An 18,823-nucleotide genomic window follows, 5' to 3' on the forward strand; every position below is an offset into this window, starting at 1 on the left:
CAGCCTTCACACAGCAAACCGACACAGTTCCAACTGCCCTCACCTAACCACGTGCCTCCGCTTAGAGCTTCTCCTTTACGTAGTTTTTGCGCGCGCAGTTTCCGGCTGTGAGAAGCGTCAGGTGAAGCGGAAGTGAAGTGAAGAGGCTTGTACTGCTTACCTGTCGTCAGTCAAACTGACAGAGAAGAAACAAGGGGAAAAAAGTAAGTTAAAGATAAAAAAGTAATTTAAGTACACAAGGAGTTGTTTTATGTGTGTGCCTGCTGTTTCCGGTCTGTTCTACCTGTCTGCTCTACCTGGACACCTACAGGGTTAGGTTTAGTAAAAGAAGACCAGTTTTACCAGGAAACGTTCTTACAGTTTAATGTTTACTCCCTTATAAACGGCAGTTTTATTTTTTCTGGCTCCCAAACTGAAGAGTAGGACCCCCCAGAGGGTCACGGGCAGAGGGATATGTGGGTTAGGGGAATAAATATTTGTTTATTAAAATATGTGTACACAAAAAAAAAATACTTTACAAGACATCTGACAGTTTGTTCGGGTTTTTTTTTTTTTTAAGATATTTTTCCATATATATATATATATATATATATATATATATATATAATTAAACTTACATGCTGCCTATTTTGGCCTTGGCCATAGGGTTAGATTGGGTTGGGTAGGGTTGCTCATGTTGTGGAGAATCTGTGACATCTAATTAGTGTTAATGGGCTATCGTTAGCTGTTAATCAGCTGTGAGTGACTGCTTCTCTGTGCTGCTGGGTTTATGTTACGTCTGAAATTAATAAGATTAATTATACTAGTTTATTGCCATTGGACCTAGTCATATGTGACCAGAATCTTATGAAAAATAATCAGCACTTCGTTGTGGAGGTAACAGAAGCAAGAAATCTGTGCTAATTTCTAGCAAAAGCTCCTCATTTACATCTAAAACCTCTTTAAAGACAACCCAGCTCCTAAATAACTAAAACCTAAAGGACTTCTGCCAAAAATCTGACTGTTCTTATTAATGACTAACTAACCAAGACAAGTTAATCCTGTCTGATGACTATAGCATGGATCAAAACCATAAACCACTAGAAACTACTAAGAGGAACTCCATCATCAAGAACAGCCAGAGAACTGACCAAACCAAGAAACATTCCCAGCTTGACCATCATAACTGTGTTTTACTATCCTACATCAAACCATCGTGTTCACATTAAGCTATTTACCTTGTTGTTGTGAGCAGTTGTGATGTCATGCTCCTTGTATACCTACGCCCACTTGTGGTAACTGTAGCCTCTCTCATTGTATTAATCAAGCTAATCCACATACCTATCTCACTAGATAGGTTTGTGGATAAATGTTGCAATGACCATTATAAATAACACCAAAACTAAACTTAATTACAAAGCTGTTGTTTTGCTATTTTTTTTTGTCAAGTATATCAAAAGTAATGCAGAACCTATTAAAATATGATAAATTTATATATAACACGATCTAGTTCATGACACACATGGTGGAATTTAAGCTTCCTGTAAGCCATATACTAATCCAAGGTCTCAGAATTTTATGTTGGACTTCAGCTACATTTTCAAAATGCCATATTCCTGAGGTCATAGTAATAAATATTTTGATTAAAAATTTGAATGACATAGGTTAAATAGTTCTCTAGATATAGCTATTTAAAAAATAGCTCAATTGAAAGGCTTGAAAAGACTTGAAATTACCCCTTCAACGTTTTTATGAGCAAATCACAGGGAAATCACAGATCATCAGTTGACATGCAGTGACTTTGGAACCCTCCCTAGTGACCTATTTAGACATCTCTTTAACAAACTGTACCATCTTAAAGTCCAAAGGAACATTGTTGCAGGCATAAGGAACACCCATAGCCAACCAAAAAAACAATTAAAATCCTGTATAACCGCTCCAAAGATGAGTCAAACTTCTATGTAGATGATCACAGTCTAATTACCAGAACTTCTGACCAACAACTAGAACATAAAGGAATGTTTCAACCTCCTTAGACACTAATTAAACTTGCATGATTGACTAGAATTGTCTAAAAAGAGCAATAGAACTTCCATACACAGGTAGATTCTGTCTGAAAGATGGCTATAACTAACACCACCTCAGTGCTAGCCCTGTGGAGTCTAACTGAAGCCACTGGATTCACGTTCAGAATGGAGGATTGGGCGGTTTCTCGGAGTCAGTGTTTTCTCCATCAGTGCTGCAGGCTGTGATGGAGTCTAGGCGATGCTGCAGGAGCACTTGGCCATGTTGGCGTGTTGTTGGTCAGCGGCACGTTTGGATGTGCTGTTCAGGCTGTGTCATGTGTCAGGAATTTGCTGCTGCAGCAGGAGTGCATTTTAGCATGTCGGCAGACTGGTCACAGCTCTCTGACTCTCACTGCAGAGATTTCCTGGAAAGTCTTATGACATGTGACCTGAAGAAGAGTCATCTAATCTTAAAAATCAAATACAGAGAAAATGGGAAGAAAATTAATCTCTTACTGTTTTCAAAAGCAGAAATACAAATTCATTTTCTGGTATTAACTTTTAAAAATATATTTTTTAAATGTGAACACTGAGCTGCTGTTTTCAAATAAGAGTTCAAAGAATCCCCATGACTTGGTAGAGAATAAAACACGATCATAATGATATATGTGTGTGAATGATTCATTTAATTCTTTCTGGAAAAGAATGAAAAGGTCCTGCACCTGCAGACTTATGTGTCATATGTGTTATCATCTACAGGTTTAGACATCCATCAATTAATATTATGATAAATCATTAGAGGGGTGTGTGTGTGTGTGTGTGTGTGTGTGTGTGTGTGTGTGTGTGTGTGTGTGTGTGTGTGTTATACTATATATGAGAAAGATTCTATTTTCAGATATTTTGTTATATTTATTTTCTCTGAGATAATTAAAACATTTTTGACTTTTTATTAATGTATTTAATATTTTAATTATATTTTATTTCATACTTAATATATTTTAGACTTTAATGTTTTAAGAGTAATAAGTTTTAAGACTTGTTTTAAATCTCTTTAAATACTAGAAAAAATTATTAATATTGTTTTTATTTAAATCTCTTTATATTTCAGATATGTTCTCTTTTTTTTTGTCTGTGAACAAATTTAGTAGTTTAAAATTTATATATTTAAATAATAGACTTAATTTTGATATTGTGAAAATCACATTTTATAAATGTTACACACAAATGTAAAAATTAGAGGGTTTAACTACACAAATATTTATGTTCTAAAAAATTTGTTTGTATTGGCAAAAGTTTCTAAAAAACAAAATTTGCTTTTACCACTGCAGTTACAGAAGTTTTGTCTGTTTTCTATTTTAAGGTAAATAAATCCAAATATAGAAAGTAGGGGCAAAAAAATATTCAGTGCATTAATTGGGTAGTCCTCCTTAATGGAAATTTATTTGGATATGCACATAAGTGTTGCTGACATTACACTAATGGATTAGTTATTGGCCAGGAAGCTGCGTAAAAAGGGAATTCCTTTTATGTCACAGAAAAGCTCATATCTGTCCTTATTTCTTCTTGTTCTGGACTGAATGTTCCTCTTCAGCTCGTTTCAGCCGTGAGCAAAATGATTGTTTTTTTTTTTTCTTTCTAATAAGTAAACATGTCCCTTAAAATAACGTGCCAGTTATCAGCATAAATGAGCTTTTGAGCCTCACAGTGAAAGCGTAATGGGAAGTTTGTTTGCTGCAGATGGAGATAAGATAAGATCAATTAAAGTGAACAGTGAGCTCATTGATGAATGTTACTCTTCGGTTTGTTGCCAGGATGATAACTTTTCAAGCTGTTGAGGAAGGTAGGGTGGAAGGGGGCAGCTTTGAATGAGCTGCTGATGCCTTTAATGAGCCATGTAATTTGGGTGTTTGCAGTGAGTAACCCAATCCCATCCAACCTGAAGTCTGAGGCCAAGAAAGCTGCCAAGATCCTGAGAGACTTCACCGAGATCTCCAGCAGAAATGGGCCAGACAAACTCATCCCCGGTAACAACCTGTCATATTGTCAGCTTTATATACTGAGGGCTAGTCCAGTGCTCTTTAAATACTTGGGTTTTCTAATATATTTTAAAATGTGAAGTATTTTACTGTAGTGTAGCTAAAAGTGTGTACTCTACCATATTTTTGTTGTAGCTCACGTAATAGCTAAGGCTGAGGGTCTGGCCATCATCTCTGTCATCAAGGCAGGCTTCATGATCACAGCCAGAGGAGGCAGCGGAGTAGTAATCGCCAGGCTTCCTGACAAACGTAAGATCACCACTCCTTCCATGCTCTGTAAAGGTTTGGAATTTTGCACAGGCAACTGTCGGTGTGTTTCAAAAAATATAAACTTTAATTAAGGAGGCTGCTCAGGTAAGTCACCAGATGCCAAAATATGTGGAGACTTATGTTGTCTTTCTTTTTTTCATCTGTCAGATAGAACAAAGCCGTGCTCGATCAAGCCACAATTGTTTTGCTCCTTCCAACCAGCACTTCAGCCTCATTGACAAATAAAATGATTCACTCACAAGCATCAAACTCCAGTCCTGAGAAATTAAGCTATTCCAGAAAAAAAAATTTAATGCGATTGAGGCATCAGCAGTACTAGCATGGTGTTCCGCAAAGCACGATTCTGAGTCCTCTATTGTTTGTTTTTACTTGTGGATATAACAGTTTGTTTTTCTACACAAAATAAATATGGTTTTGCAAGCTTGTATTTGTCTGAAGGATATAAGCACCAAAAGTCTGGAGAAATTGAAGACATTTTACAACAGAATTTAACATTTTTACAGCTTGCTTCAAAAAGTAGATTTGGTTTTTATAGCTAATTCCCCCCTTTATACAATTTTAGTGCTGTGAATTATAAAATCACCAGTTTAAATTGTATAAAGGCTTAAAGTTCACATTTTATGCCATTATGTTCTTTGAAAGATTGATAGTGGCACAGTGGCTGTAGCTACTAGCTGTCTGCTAGGCTTCATGTTAGCTAATTGGAGTCCAATTAAACCCTGGTCTATGTTTGTACTGTTGGCACCTTTTGGGGGCATTTCGAATCCAAATATCTGAGGAAAATTACTTGCTGTGCAGTACTACGAGGACAGTCCAAGAACTCTGTGCTAAAACTGTAGTGGAATTCTTGGAATTTATATGCTCTTATCTCTTAGCATGTGTCTGTGTGATGTAACAGTTGTACAAAGCAACTGAACTTCAAAAAAAAAAGATTGTAATCAATTGTAGATGGCATTTTGACAGTAGTATACTTTTATTACCCTTCCAAGTAAAGTCTTTGTATGTTTGTAGAAACATGTTGCTTCTGGAATTTATCTGCATGATTGATCTGAGTGACTGAATTATTATTCCTCTGTTATTTGATTGTCACAAAGTATAAGATGAGTACACATTTTTTTTTTATGTGTTCTAGAAAGTCTGTACTCTTTATTAGTAAGGTAAAGAGAGTTCAACAGCAGAGGTGTCATGTTGGAGGAGGAAATAATAGCTGTTTTTTAATCATGGATTTAGCCGCAGTCTACGAAGCAATTCTTGTGATTTGCTGCTGTTTGCCTGTTGTCCTGTTTTTTCTTCTTATTTGGTTCAGTTTTTGCTGTTTTTGATCTTCCTGAGTCTCTCAATAATCCTTTTGTTGTTTTGTTTTGTCTTGTGACATTTTGGGCTCCTGCGGTTAAAAACCAGGCCTCCCTGCAGTGTTGGGAGTGTGCTGTAGTCATCTGACACATCAAGCGTTTGATGTCAGTGAACTGGTCCGGCGGTGGCGGATGTTTGAGTTTGCCGTGGTGCCAGAACCCACCGAGGGTCACACGGGCCTTACTGAGTGGTGCCACCACCCCTGCTCTTCTTCTTCAGGCTCTTTTGTTGGTTTTCTGGATTTTCACATTAAAGGAGCAGTTCACCACATCTGAAAACACTGGCACCAGCAGTGTGAATAATCCATCCTGGCTTCAGCCATAAATATTATCCATGCTTGAGCTTTATTCTGTGTGTTTTTGTGTCTGCAGGCTGGTCAGCACCTTCAGCTATTGGCATCGCTGGTCTGGGTGGAGGCTTCGAAATCGGGGTGGAGGTATAATCCCAAATCTTATAATTTTATTTATTTGATTTCTGATTTGCGTTCCAAGACGAAACATTTGTATTTGTGTTGAATTTAGGGGTTCACAATAATTGCCATAAATGTATCAATAGTGTTTTTAAAGGTTGTGAATGCAGCGGTTTGCATCACTGAGATGTCAATTTGTCCTTTAATGCACCACATCCCTTTTTGGAAAGCAGAAGTAAAAGCTAATTTTCTGGTCCCCCCTCAGGTGTCAGACTTGGTGATCATCCTGAATTACCGGAGGGCCGTCGAAGCCTTCACAAAGGGTGGGAACTTGACGCTTGGCGGGAACGCCACTGTCGCCGTGGGACCTGTTGGAAGGTGAGTCTACTCCCCACCTCTCCTAACACAATCTGTCTGTCTGTCTTTTAATTGCCTTGAATGCTTTCTGTTTATGTAAATTACAGCTTAGGTTTGATTTTCCTATTCTGCTTAGAGATTTATGAGACATTTAATGACAGTTTGTGTTTTGAGGCCTGAAGCAGATAGCCAAACTGTCTGAGGTGGGGAAAAAAAATCACCCGTGATTTACTTTAGAGGCCAATTAAGATGTTGAGGTTAATTTTAGAATAAGGTGGTTTCAGGGTGGGTTAACCGGTTTTGGTGCTCATGTATTGGCAGGTGTTTGTGGGCGTGGCGAGTTACATGTCAGTCGGTTCATTCTCAATAAATGTTACAGACAGACAACAAATGGTAGCCAGAGCTGAATTAGTTTGAAGAAGATGGTCAGTTGTTACAGTTAGTTTATGTGTGAGTGTATATGGTACTATGAAATTAGTCACATACACAGTGATTGAATAACCCGCAACCAGCTATAGTTTTACAGACACAGCAGGAAATAAACCTAAAGAAGACTGCAGGTCCTTGGAGAAACCAAGGACTGTGATTTTTTCCCTATACTATGCTGGGGTTTTGTAGCCAGAAGTGGCCATCTTTGGATGAGAGATTGAAAAGCTAAGGTATCAACTAGCGCCAGCTAACTGTACTAGCAAGCTACATTACAGAGGTACAAACTGCTAAATAGTCATAACAGCCAATAAAAAGCTATAGCTTCACTCACAAAAGCTGGAACACAGATTTATTGGTCATTGAAGCAAGTTTTGCAGTTTTTTTTTATTTTGCTATTTGATTGTGTTTTTTGTTTTTTTGTTTTGTTTTTTGGGGGGGGGGGGGGGGGTAGTTATGAACCAACTTGCAGCTTGGTTTGTTTGGTTTTTGTTTTTATTTATTTCTTGTTTGTTTTTGTTTTTTTTTTTTCATCCAGTAAAACAAATCTGTGCTTGGAAAAACATTTATTTATTTATTTTTGTGCAGAAAAAATGTTTTTAAAATTAAAAAGAGCATAGGACCCAGGATCATGTTCTGTGAAACATATCACTAGTGCTAATTAACCGGTCATTAGGTGTTAATGTTTTCAAATTCTGAAATTTTACTTGACCATTTAAACTTCACCTTTGCCAGTTTGATCAATAGAATAAATTCTGCTTGTTAGGAACGTGGAGGCTGATGTGGCTCTGCGGAGTACTGCAGCTGTGTACACCTACTGCAGGTCCAGAGGTTTGTTTGCAGGTATTTCTCTGGAGGGATCCTGCCTCATTGAACGCAAAGAAACCAACCGCAAGTATGGGGGAAAAAACACGAATCAATCTGCTGCATGTCAGAAGTTTAACTAGTTCTCTCTTTTCCAAACAAGTGCTTGTCTTTAATCCAGTAGTGTTGTTGCAGATTCTACTCCCAAGACATCCGCGCATCTGCCATTTTGAATGGTGATGTGGAACCGCCGTCAGAGTGCTATGACCTCTACCACATCCTAGATGTCTACACTGAGGCCTACACCACCGACTGGACAAGCAAGAACTTGCAAACTAGGGTACGCAAACCAAAAGCTTAACTCAAAAAGGAAAGGCAGCTATGTGTGAAGTGAGGATGGTTTCAAATGATGCCCTAAATAGTTTCCAGTGTGCTCACTAAAGGGTAGGTGAGTGCAGGCAGCTCAGTTCAGCACACAGATTTTTCTAATACAAAGCCATGCTGTTGGAATAGAGGCAGTATGCAGTTTAGCATCCATCTAAAATACCCTGACAATTACTGTGCTTTATTTTTTACATAGTGGCTCAATAGTGTAGTGGTTTATGCATTTGCCTAACAAACAAACAATGGAGACACAAATTAAGTGTAGCTCAGTGACTGTTCTACTGAATGTCATGTGATTTTTTTTTTTTTAATTTATTTATTTTTTGCCTTTATCTAATATGCAGTACATAAAGTGTACATTTGTGTTTGTCTCCAGTCATCCGTTCGCCCAGCCAGACCACCAGCTCCGATCCAGTCAAAGCCACCAAGCTACTCCGAGGTGTCAGCAGCCAGTGCCGGTAAAGCTCAGAAATACAACTGTTCAGGTGCTATTAATTTATGGACGAAATTGTCTGTAATGGGGTGTGTGTCTGTGTGTTTTTGCATCTATGTGTCTGAGTACAGGAGCTGGAGTAAGGACTAAAAACACTCTCTACCCAAGTGTCTCTGTCTATAAATCTGAAACCTCAAGTGAGTTTTACATTAACTTTCATTATTTACTCCTTACCAGCTATTCTTTTTTTTTTTCTTTCATTGTCATTTTGTGAGGACCGCTGTGACTCCTTGAGCTCACTTTCAAACTCAGAGGCCTCTGACTTGGTTTTGTTGCCCATGTTAGTAACTGGTTTTGGGTCTGGAGAATTCAAATCAACCAATTAGTACAAACATATTTTTCTTTTCTTTGGGTTTTTGCTTGCATCTTATTATAGTCAGAATTTGTCATTTTTCTTTTTCTTTTTTTTTATCCTTTTTGTTGTCATTTTGTTTTAAACCATTTTGCGTCCCATTTCAGGCAGATTTCCATGCCTTTTGTGGCCGTATTGTGTTTCTGTGGTCAGTTTGTGTCCCTTCATAATTGTTTAGCACGGCATTGTGGTTGTAATGGACGGCTTAACAACATCCTGGGGTTTTTTTGCTCGAGAAATGGTTAAACTGATGCAAAACAAAAAGAACAAAAGTTGTTCGTGCTCATTTTGTATCCCTTTTCTTTCAGTTTGTCAACTCTCCATGTGGTTGTTTAGCATCGTTTTCAGTCATTTTGTCTCCCATTTGTATTTACCTTGTTTTGTATCTTCATGTGGTCACATGGCACACCGTGTATTCAAGTCTGTTATTAACCCACGACCTTGATGCAGCCAGTACCAAAACCCATTAATAATCCTAGTGTTTTGTGTATGTACGTATGTGCGTGTGCATACTTCGGCGACACACACCTGTTCAAACAGGTACGTTGCGGGGACCTGACCCCTTTGTGTTGATAAAAGAGTCCTCCAAGGTAAATGATTAATTTTATGGTGAAGACGTGGTTTAAGGTCAGTGAGTCTTCAGCAAATTAATGTAAGTCAGTATGATTGCTTGTGCAGTGATAAACACATTAATATATTGTTATCAACTTTGGGGCTGCAGCTCTCTCTAGTGTTCACAGCACATATCTGCAACTTAAACTGCAGCGCTATTTATTTTAAATAAGCTCTTTATTTAAACACTAATGAATAAATTTTAATGGAGGAAGATGGAAAAAGAGCATTAGTCTTTCATATTTCTTGTTTGAGAACTTATTTTTATTAATGTTTTCACAGCTGTAGATTAATTTTCTCCAGATTCATTAGCCGTGACTCAAATTGATGTTTTGTTTCTCTTTCAGGTAAGTTTGCCTCCAGAAACTCTCAGATGAACGGTATGAATATTTGACACATCTCACACAAAAAATTAGTCTAACAAGAAAGTTGAGGTGCTGTGCAAAATTTAAATAAAAGTCAAATGAAATGATCTGCAAATTTCATAAACCCATATTTTATTCACAATAAAGCATAAAAAACACATCAAATGTTTAAACTGAAAAAAAAAAAAACATAAGCACATTTTATATTTGATGGCAGCACCTCTTCATTTAACAGTAGTCCATAAAACTAGGAATTGTGGCAATGTATTGCCTGGTAGAAGATTCTAGCTGCTCAGTAGTGCTGAGTCTTTTTTTCCCCCAAGGTTTAGCATTGTCTAGATAAAATGTGTAAAAATATATGTTGCTTTAAAACTTTTAGATACCTTCAGCACTGATGGTGCCTTTCCACATGTGCAAGTTGCCGGTTCCAAAGGCACTCATGTACCCCCATACCTCTTGGACTAAATAGTGATAAGGAGCCTGTTTATCAAAGTTCTCTTAAGTTCCCAGGTTGTAGTGCCCATATACTAGAATTTCAAGAATTTCAAATTTGGATTCGTCTGACCACAAAACAGTTTTCTACTCTGCCTCGATCCCCTTTAATTTAACTTTGGTCTAGACAAGACATGGATTATGTTCAGATTTGTGGATGGCACAGTGAGTGTTCCTTAGTCCTTGCAGTGATTTCCATGACAGCACTGCCACCTGAGGGCCTGAAGATCATAGGCATCCAATATTGATTTTCAGCCTTGTCCCTTAATTTTTTCCCAGATTCTCTTAAGCTTTTGATGTTTTTATGTAATTTAGAGAATGAGATTTTCTCATGATCTAATTAGATGAAAAATGTGCCTCCAGCTGTTTTTTTTTTTTAGTAACCCTTACTATTTCTTTCGTAACTAATTCAAAAGTAGCTTTTTTTCATGAAATAGTAAAATGTCTCAGTTTCAACATCTGTTTTCTATGTGTTATTGTAAATAAATATTAATATTCTGAATTGTACAACATAAATATATCAGACCTATGTTAAACAGTGAATTTGCAGTAAATTAAATCTGCTTTTGTCAAATGTTTGTTTTGTTTCTGTTTTACTTTCTTTGTTTTTGTTAATTGTAGATTGGGGATCATCAGAGGGTGGAGCCACTGGGCTGATGGTTGTCACAGCGACACATCCCTTTGCAGGGGAGCAGCCAGGTGACCTCAGCTTTGTTCCAGGCGACCGTATCACTGTCATCACGAAGACAGACTCCCAGTATGATTGGTGGGAGGGGCAACTGGAAGATGGTCGGGTTGGGATCTTTCCTGCAAACTTTGTTACATATTGATACTACTCTCTGGGTGTCTGACAGAAAAACATCTGAAAGAACCAATATTGGGTAAAATGAGTTTGGAACGTGGTTGTTCTGTTAGGCGTAAACACTCCACTGCATGAATATACTTGTAAATGAATTAATAATCCTTCGGTTTTTCACATAGTAAATGTAATATTGGAAATTTTGAAACATTTGTCAGACAAAATACATTTTGACATATTTCACAAAAATATTTTAACTGGCATTTTTAACCATTTCAAATGTTTCACATTTAATATTGAAGTACCACTGTTTGGTTGTTTCTTGGTACAAATTTGAATCACAAAAAGACAACCACTTGGATTAAATGAAATCAACTATTCCATTATTATTGTGATTATTAGTTTCATCATCATAATTATTATTATTTACATTTAGTTTGAAATTGATTGGGAACTTTAGGCTGGTTGCCTAAAGGCTGGCTGCCAACAGAAGCATTTGTTTGTTTGTTTGTTTGTTTTTCTTTTAGTTTAGTTTAGTTTCTTTTATAGTTTAAAGTCTTGATATTTTAAGATCAGTGGCACCACCAAAACTGCTGTAAAGTCTAAAAATTGAACAAAAAGTTGAAATTTAACTGTCAGCTGCTGTGATCAGGGAACTTTAAGGGGCTGTAAATTTCAACACCAACTGTTAGGCACTTTCTTTAGCTCTTTAAGTCAATGTGTTACAATTATCGTGGAGATGGTTATACTGACTTTTTTTTTTCTGCATGTAAATATGGTTATGCATGATGTTGTAATAATGTTAAATGGAGCGGGTTACAAGGTGGATGAAGGAATTTTTAAGGAGTTTAATATATGCATATCAGTTTAAATATTTTGTTTTTCTTCACTTTGCACTTTTTTAAAATGACATTTAAAGTATGAGTTTAGGGATCTGCTAATGTTTTAATCTTAACAATGTCTTCAGATTAATAATTGTGGTGTGGGTGGGTATTCTTTTTTGGGGGGGGCTTTTTCATAGCTGCAGTACAATGTACTGTTTGGATCCTATGCAAATGTTAATAAACCTTATGTGTTCTAAAATATGCGCTTGTTTTTATGCAGAGAGAACAACAGAAATTTTTTTTAAAAAGCTAACTGGGCTGACATTTGAATATTTCCTGCTTAATCTCACAGAAAAACATTACATTACTGAAATCCCTCACATCATCACAAATAGTCACATTTATTTAAAGTCATTGTCAATGACATCAAAGTAAAAACAATATTTATTTTTTTTTATCACAAACTTGTTTACAGTAATACAATAATTTTTACTATTATGATTTTGTTACTGTGTATAATAATACATAGTGTCATAGTGTCTGCTCCTGTTATGGTCAATTATATTATATTTGCACAAATTTATTTAAAAAAAACACATTTAAAGATTAACACCCACAACAAAGGCACAATACTGTAACATACCTGCAGTTGTTAAAAACATTTAATTACATCTGAAATCAACATTTTTGTTGTTTTTGTCTGTTTTTAGTTTTAAATCTAAGAGAAACTGATACTAGAGATGATGAAGATACTCTAAACCTACTTGTTACCCTTGTGGCTCCTTTAACATGAAACAGCTTTTTTATTTTTTATTTTAAACTTTATTGGCAGCTTCACATTTCAGCTGTTTATTGTTTCCACTTCATAACACCCTGCTTCTGTCTCTCTTTGTTTCTTTGAGAAAACTCCAAGCAAACCAAAATGTGTTCCTACAAAGCATGTGACATTCACATGTCTGGGACAGGACCAACAAATGAAACATGGGAAAATAGTGGCATCTCCTGGAATAGTGGATAACATAGAGAATATACTTGTAACAACAACTAGTTACTACAGTTTGTGTACTCAGCACATCTATGGTACTCAATGGCCCAATGGGATGCAGCAGAATCCATTAGTGGAAGCTCAAACCTGCATTTGTACACTTGGTAGTGTGGAACTAAGTATTGTCTTTTTGTGTATACAAGCATATATTTGTGGTCTTTGGCCATAAATATATTGTAAGTATCAAACTCAAAATCAGACAACATGTAAAACTGGGATAGTGGCAAAAAAAAAGACTGGAAACGCTACATAAAGCTAACAAAAAGAGAACAAGGAAACCACTAAATATGACCATTTTTCAAATATGTCCTTTTTTCCCCTTAATTGAGTACAAAAACAGGATAAGAATGAAATAAAGAGATGGATGAGTTTTTCTGGATGTTGTCATTTACAGTTTGTAACATTGTTAAAAGAGTCAGAGAAATCCCTGTAAAAACCAAATCTAAACGATTCTCATTAAATAGAGATTATGATTATGCACAGCACTGGCTCAAGCATACTTATTTCAAAACTCTAACTTAAAATGTCTTTTTACACTCATAAAACAATGAATGAACCCAAAACTGCTGATTAACAAACATAAAAGGAAATCAGCATTTGGTTCAATTTATTTTCACAATAATAAAAACGCAAAGTGGTAACAAATAGGAAAAAAAAAACAGCATAAGAATAAAACACACTGCCTTTCAAGTCTTGGAAATCCTCCAACATCCTCTAAGAGGGAATAATTTCAACCTGCCGGCTGGTGTTTTCAAGGTATGAAGTTTCTCTAACATGAACTCATGTTTGTTTTTGGTCTAATTAATATCAAAGCAGTAACTGAAAGCTGCCGGCTGCATTCATATCAGCAGTGCTGAAATTGTGCTGTCTTTCTCCACAGGGAACGTTTCCACTTTGCTGGTTTGGCTGCTCACCAGTGTCCTGAAAAATCACACAGCAGGAGATGCTGTGAACGAGCCAGGCAACTCACATGTGATGTCATATATTTTATTTCTTTATATTTCTTTGTATTTTACAAATGTAGCTGTTTTTCTGAAAAACAAATGTACATCTCTGGGTTTTACAGCCATTATTACTGGTTTTTGTAAACTACTTAAAAAAATAAGAACGTTAAAGAAAGTTATTGCCACCAAAACGACCAAAACTCACTCTGTCCTCCAGAGCGCATCCATGGCAGGTTGGTGGGGCTGTAGCTGCCTGTTGCAGTCCGCCACAGAGTCAGGAAGTGGGACACCACTGGTTTCCGGCAGCAGCAGGCACAGTCCACAGCATATGATTGGTCCACTGCTGTAGATAACCATAGCAGCCAAGGAGATTGCTCCGTCAGGGTTTGCGGGGACGAGGGTGTTGACCAGGCAACCGAGCCGGAAAGACAGGTTGACCAGTGATAAACAGCGTTGCCTGGATTTAAAAACAAAAAAATATATACTCTTATTGAACAATGGCTAGAGAAGATTTCTGCTATGCTGTTTAATTGCCCCGACATCTCAACATCTAATCTCAGATGAAAAGTAGCTCAAAAACCAATAGGACCAATTAAATTTGCAAGACTTCAATATCAGCTAGAAGATCATACATAAACAAATCGCTCAACTAAGTATTGGAAGTAAGAAGCAGATGGTGTGGAAATATATGCTTAATGAGAGTAAACCAACCTTACAACTTTTGCTTTCAAGTTAAATCATACCTCTATAGGCTAACTAATGTGTACAACTGGACGGGGTTTATGGTGCCCTTGGTTCACCATGCAACAAAAGAGAAGTTTCATACAGAAGATACATGTTGTTAAACTGATGTTTCGTTTCCAGAAACTGCTCGTCTGTGTACGTGAAAAAGATGATGGGTAGATTTCAGTTCACAACTATTTAGTAACCAAATTGCCAAAAAACAGAAAACTATAATCTGACTGATATTTTCGCTTTGGTAAGGACAACATCTGCCGTGGCTCATAACACAAACACTTTGTAACAGCAGAACCGGTTACCATCCTTGATCCATCCTTGGTCCAGGGGTCCAGTCCAGAGACTGCTTAGCTTAAGTGAAGTTTAGCAGACAGCTAGCAGTTACAGCTGTCTGTGTCTTTACCTACTTGTCAGTCAAAGAGGCCACGCCCCTATTTTTAAAAAACAGCAAATTTTTAATACAAGCGTTATAAGACATGTACCTCCACCCCCATAAGGCTGTTAGAAAGAGGTAAATTAAACAGGTTATAAACATGTTTATTTTGCAGTAAATCTGGACATTTTAAGTTTGAAGCCAGGCTCAAGTGAACATTAGAGGAATGTCTGCTTGTGGAAAACCTGCATTAAAGAGTGTTGTGTTGTTTTCTACCTGACCACAGTGGGGAACAGTTCAATGCTGTACAGAGTGGAGATAAAGATGGCAGCCAGGACGCAGAGTTTCCCCAACAGAGCCAGACTCATAACCAGCATCGGCGTACCTGCATCAGAGTACCAGTCTCAGAGATGGTGGTCAGATTTGATTGGAGGCTGCAAACTGCATATAGAATGATTCCACCTACTCCCACTAATGTTATGTTTTTTCTACCAATATTAAATACCAGTATTTTCTCCCACTAAAAATATTGATTAAATAGATTAAATAAATCGACTGCCTGGGACAAAGAGCAACTGTCATCAAGAGCTTTTAACACAGTCTCCTATTGTGGCGTTCAAGAATAGAATCCTAAGAACAGATGCTTTTCTAATGTTTTTATTTAATGTTGTGTTCATTTTAGTTTAATTTAATTTAATATTTAATGTCTCTTAAAAGTGATTATGAACTAACCTAAAATACTGAAAATGCGGAGGACTCACCATTGTACCTGGACAGGAGTAACGACACGAAGCAGGCAGCTCCACTGAGGAACAGAGCGAGCATGCTCATTGGCCGGCGTCCCAGACGAACCAATGGGACAAGCAAGCAGGGAGCTTCTGATAGCCCGGAAAAGAACTGGGCGGAGTAAACGCCAACACCGAATGAGCCAATGTTCAAACAAATTCCATAGTATGTCAAAGCTGATGCCGCACTGGAGGATGACAGGACATTTATTTATGTATTTATTCATTTATTTTATTATGTTTTTAATTTACCAATATTTTGTTTTGTGAATTTTAATTTTTGCATTTTTATTATTATTTATTTTCCTTTTATTTTATTTTCCTTTATTTTGTTTGATGGATTTGCATTTATTTTATTTATTTCACCTTATTTATTTATTTTATTGTATTTATTTTACCAGTATTTTGTTTTGTGAATTTTCTTCTTTTTTTATTTCACTTTCAACTTATTAATTAATTAATTAATTTATTTATTTATTTATCTATCAAGGTTTCCTCTGGACTTGTAAGTGAACACTTTAAACAATGATGAATTTTAAAACAAAACTGTGACAACGTTTCTGATTAAGGTTTGTTTGACATAAACCTGTAAAAGTTTAACTCAGCATATTGAAGGGGTTTTTTTGTTGCTCAAACTTAACCACAGTTTGGTTGTACTGCACACAGAGTATTACACTTCCTCCATTTTGTTTCACAGTTTTCCGTATAAATAGAAATTAGTAAATACAAATTTACCCTCAGCAGCCTTTTATCCATCAAACACTCACTCAAGTGTAGGACTTTTAATGATATCAGCTTAAGGTTCCTGTGTGCCTGGTGTTATAACTCACACAAACCAAAGCTCCCTGATGACGAAATGCTGTTACTTCACACCGGTTGTTTATGTATTATATAACCCTGTTACCTTTGGCCACAAACAAGAGGAGGCTCAGACTTATTGAGAACAGTCTATTCTCGTTCCTTAAACTCCCTTATTCCAGTTTTACAAATTATTCTGCATGCAATACTAAAAGATTCATCTATCTATCTATCTATCTATCTATCTATCTATCTATCTATCTATCTATCTATCTATCTATCTATCCATCTATCCATCTATCCATCCATCCATCCATCCATCCATCCATCCATCCATCCACACACATACATATACAGTGGAACCCCGACTTACGAAATTAATTCGTTTCTTTTGTAAGTCAAAATTTTCGTAAGTCGAAGCACCTTTTTCCTTCGCCTTTTGAGTGAGGCGATGCTGGCTGAAGACAAAGTTCTTGGTGGAGGCTGAAGAAAGCATACGTTTGCATGCACACATACGTACGTGTACATGTAAATAACGGTGTGGAATTTAATTCTAAACACTAAAAACTAAAACTTACATTTACGTTAATTAATGTACGTACAGTATGTACAATGATATTTTTTTTAACATTTTTTTAAACTCACTCATATTTATGCCTCATGCCGGCCCCATTATGAATGAACAAAATGCTAATTGCAAACAAAAAGCACACGAAATAGCGCACTGCAACAACAATACGTCTTTCACGTGGAACAGCGAAACACATTTCGCAAACGGATTTCGTTACACGGGCATTTTGTCGTACCACGTTAATTGGTTAATTGCCTTCTATTATACAACTATATTACAAATAGTTAATAATTTTATCTCATATATTTAATATGAGATATAATTATCCAAATATTGTGACTTTAAATCGAATAATTTGATGTGAAAATATTCATATGTTTATTTATCTTTGTTATAAAGGGCTGTGTCCCATATGGAGCGTGTGCAGTAGGTACCTCACACAGCTCATGACAAACAATCGCATCAGGACAGTTGGGTGCTTCAAGTGGATTATGTCACTGGAGGCATGATCTCCAGTCACAGGGTCTTCTCTCTGAGCTTCGGTGGCTTTCTGCAAGTCTGACCAGGCGGAGTCCAACAGCTGCACACAAACACAGCTGGATTATTTTATATATGTTTATTCATATACACACATATATATTAGGGGTGCAACGATATTCGTATCGATATTGAACCGTTCGATACAGTGCTTTCGGTTCGGTACGCATATGTATCGAACAATACAACATTTGTAATTTATTTTATCAATTTTCCTTCTGACGATGCTGTCTGTGTTGAGCGCTCAGTGAATCTGTGTTCGACTACTCCGCCTAGGCTGCACTGTCCAGCGCAGATCCACTGAGCGCTCAACACAGACAGCATAGTCAGAAGGAAGAGCGCAGGGCAAGCTAGCGAGACAGAAGTTAAGCTCTCCTTTTAACATGGACCTCCCCCACTCTCATTCAGATCTGGCGTTTGGAATTATTTTGGTTTTCATGTGACGTATGACCCTGAAGGTAAGCGAGTCATGGACTAAAGTAAAACAGTATGTTGGATGTGCCATGCAATGCTCAATTACATTGGTGTGAACTAGTATGTTAGCGCAGTTAGCTCGTTAACGTGTTGGCCGTCTAGCCCCATGCACGGGGCGATCGGCGGTAGCTCGTTAACGGAGATTTGCCGTGTTGTGGCGTTAAGGTCATTTCAACGAGATTAACCTGAAAGCACTAGCGGGAACACAACGAATATGACTGCACATTTACGCCGACATCATCCTAGTGCAAAGACAAGTGGAAGCAGACAAAAAAAAGCAAGCATGCTACTAACTTTAGCCGAGTCATTTAGACAGCTGTTAGCACATGATTCTCCTTATGCTGCTGAGAATATAGCCCAGAAGATAGCGGATAGTATAGCTTTTATTTTGGAAAGAGCCATTTCTCTGTAATAAACTCTCTTTTCCAAAGATGAGTGATTCCTCAATCAGATACAGGGCTTGCAATATCGCTAGCCCGACGTCCCGGAGCTAGCGATTTTTTTCAGACGGGCTACCAAAATTCTATCTCTTCCCTGCCCGTCGGGCTATTGTAGGAAAAATATATGTCAATGCTTTTGCATTCTTTCAGAAATGTA

At 37.0% G+C, this 18,823-nt stretch overlaps 2 protein-coding genes across 5 annotated transcripts in view; one reads left to right on the top strand and one right to left on the bottom strand.

Annotated features, from left to right (window-relative positions):
• sh3yl1 (SH3 and SYLF domain containing 1) lies at positions 1-12,134 on the top strand. 2 transcript variants are annotated; one of them, XM_086284236.1, is made up of 11 exons: positions 3-203; positions 3,899-4,009; positions 4,157-4,270; positions 6,016-6,080; positions 6,319-6,431; positions 7,603-7,731; positions 7,836-7,980; positions 8,401-8,482; positions 8,589-8,654; positions 9,829-9,861; positions 10,960-12,134. In XM_086284236.1, coding segments are annotated over exons 1-11 (1,068 nt in total). In that variant the 5' UTR covers positions 3-202; the 3' UTR covers positions 11,169-12,134. The 2 variants fall into 2 exon arrangements, with proteins under 2 accessions (XP_086140363.1, XP_086140362.1); XM_086284237.1 differs by lacking the exon at positions 8,589-8,654 and having other exon boundaries at positions 1-203; positions 8,401-8,509.
• The window catches only part of LOC147301691 (solute carrier family 22 member 6), a 19,452-nt gene continuing 11,543 nt past the window's right edge, over positions 10,915-18,823 (bottom strand). For all 3 annotated transcript variants that reach the window (XM_086284224.1, XM_086284223.1, XM_086284225.1), the window contains exons 6-10: positions 17,650-17,795; positions 15,823-16,034; positions 15,338-15,446; positions 14,156-14,407; positions 10,915-13,927 (exon numbers count right to left, since the gene is read on the bottom strand). In XM_086284224.1, coding sequence (XP_086140350.1) covers positions 13,846-13,927; positions 14,156-14,407; positions 15,338-15,446; positions 15,823-16,034; positions 17,650-17,795 — 801 coding nt within the window. In that variant the 3' untranslated portion in view covers positions 10,915-13,845. The remainder of the gene's footprint in view (positions 13,928-14,155; positions 14,408-15,337; positions 15,447-15,822; positions 16,035-17,649; positions 17,796-18,823) is intronic.

Source organism: Aulonocara sp. 'chitande type north' Nkhata Bay, linkage group LG23, assembly GCF_057382095.1.
Source record: "Aulonocara sp. 'chitande type north' Nkhata Bay isolate Kocher_YH1m ecotype deep benthic linkage group LG23, A_spYH_male_GT1.1, whole genome shotgun sequence".
In the NCBI taxonomy this organism is placed as follows: domain Eukaryota; kingdom Metazoa; phylum Chordata; class Actinopteri; order Cichliformes; family Cichlidae; genus Aulonocara; species Aulonocara sp. 'chitande type north' Nkhata Bay.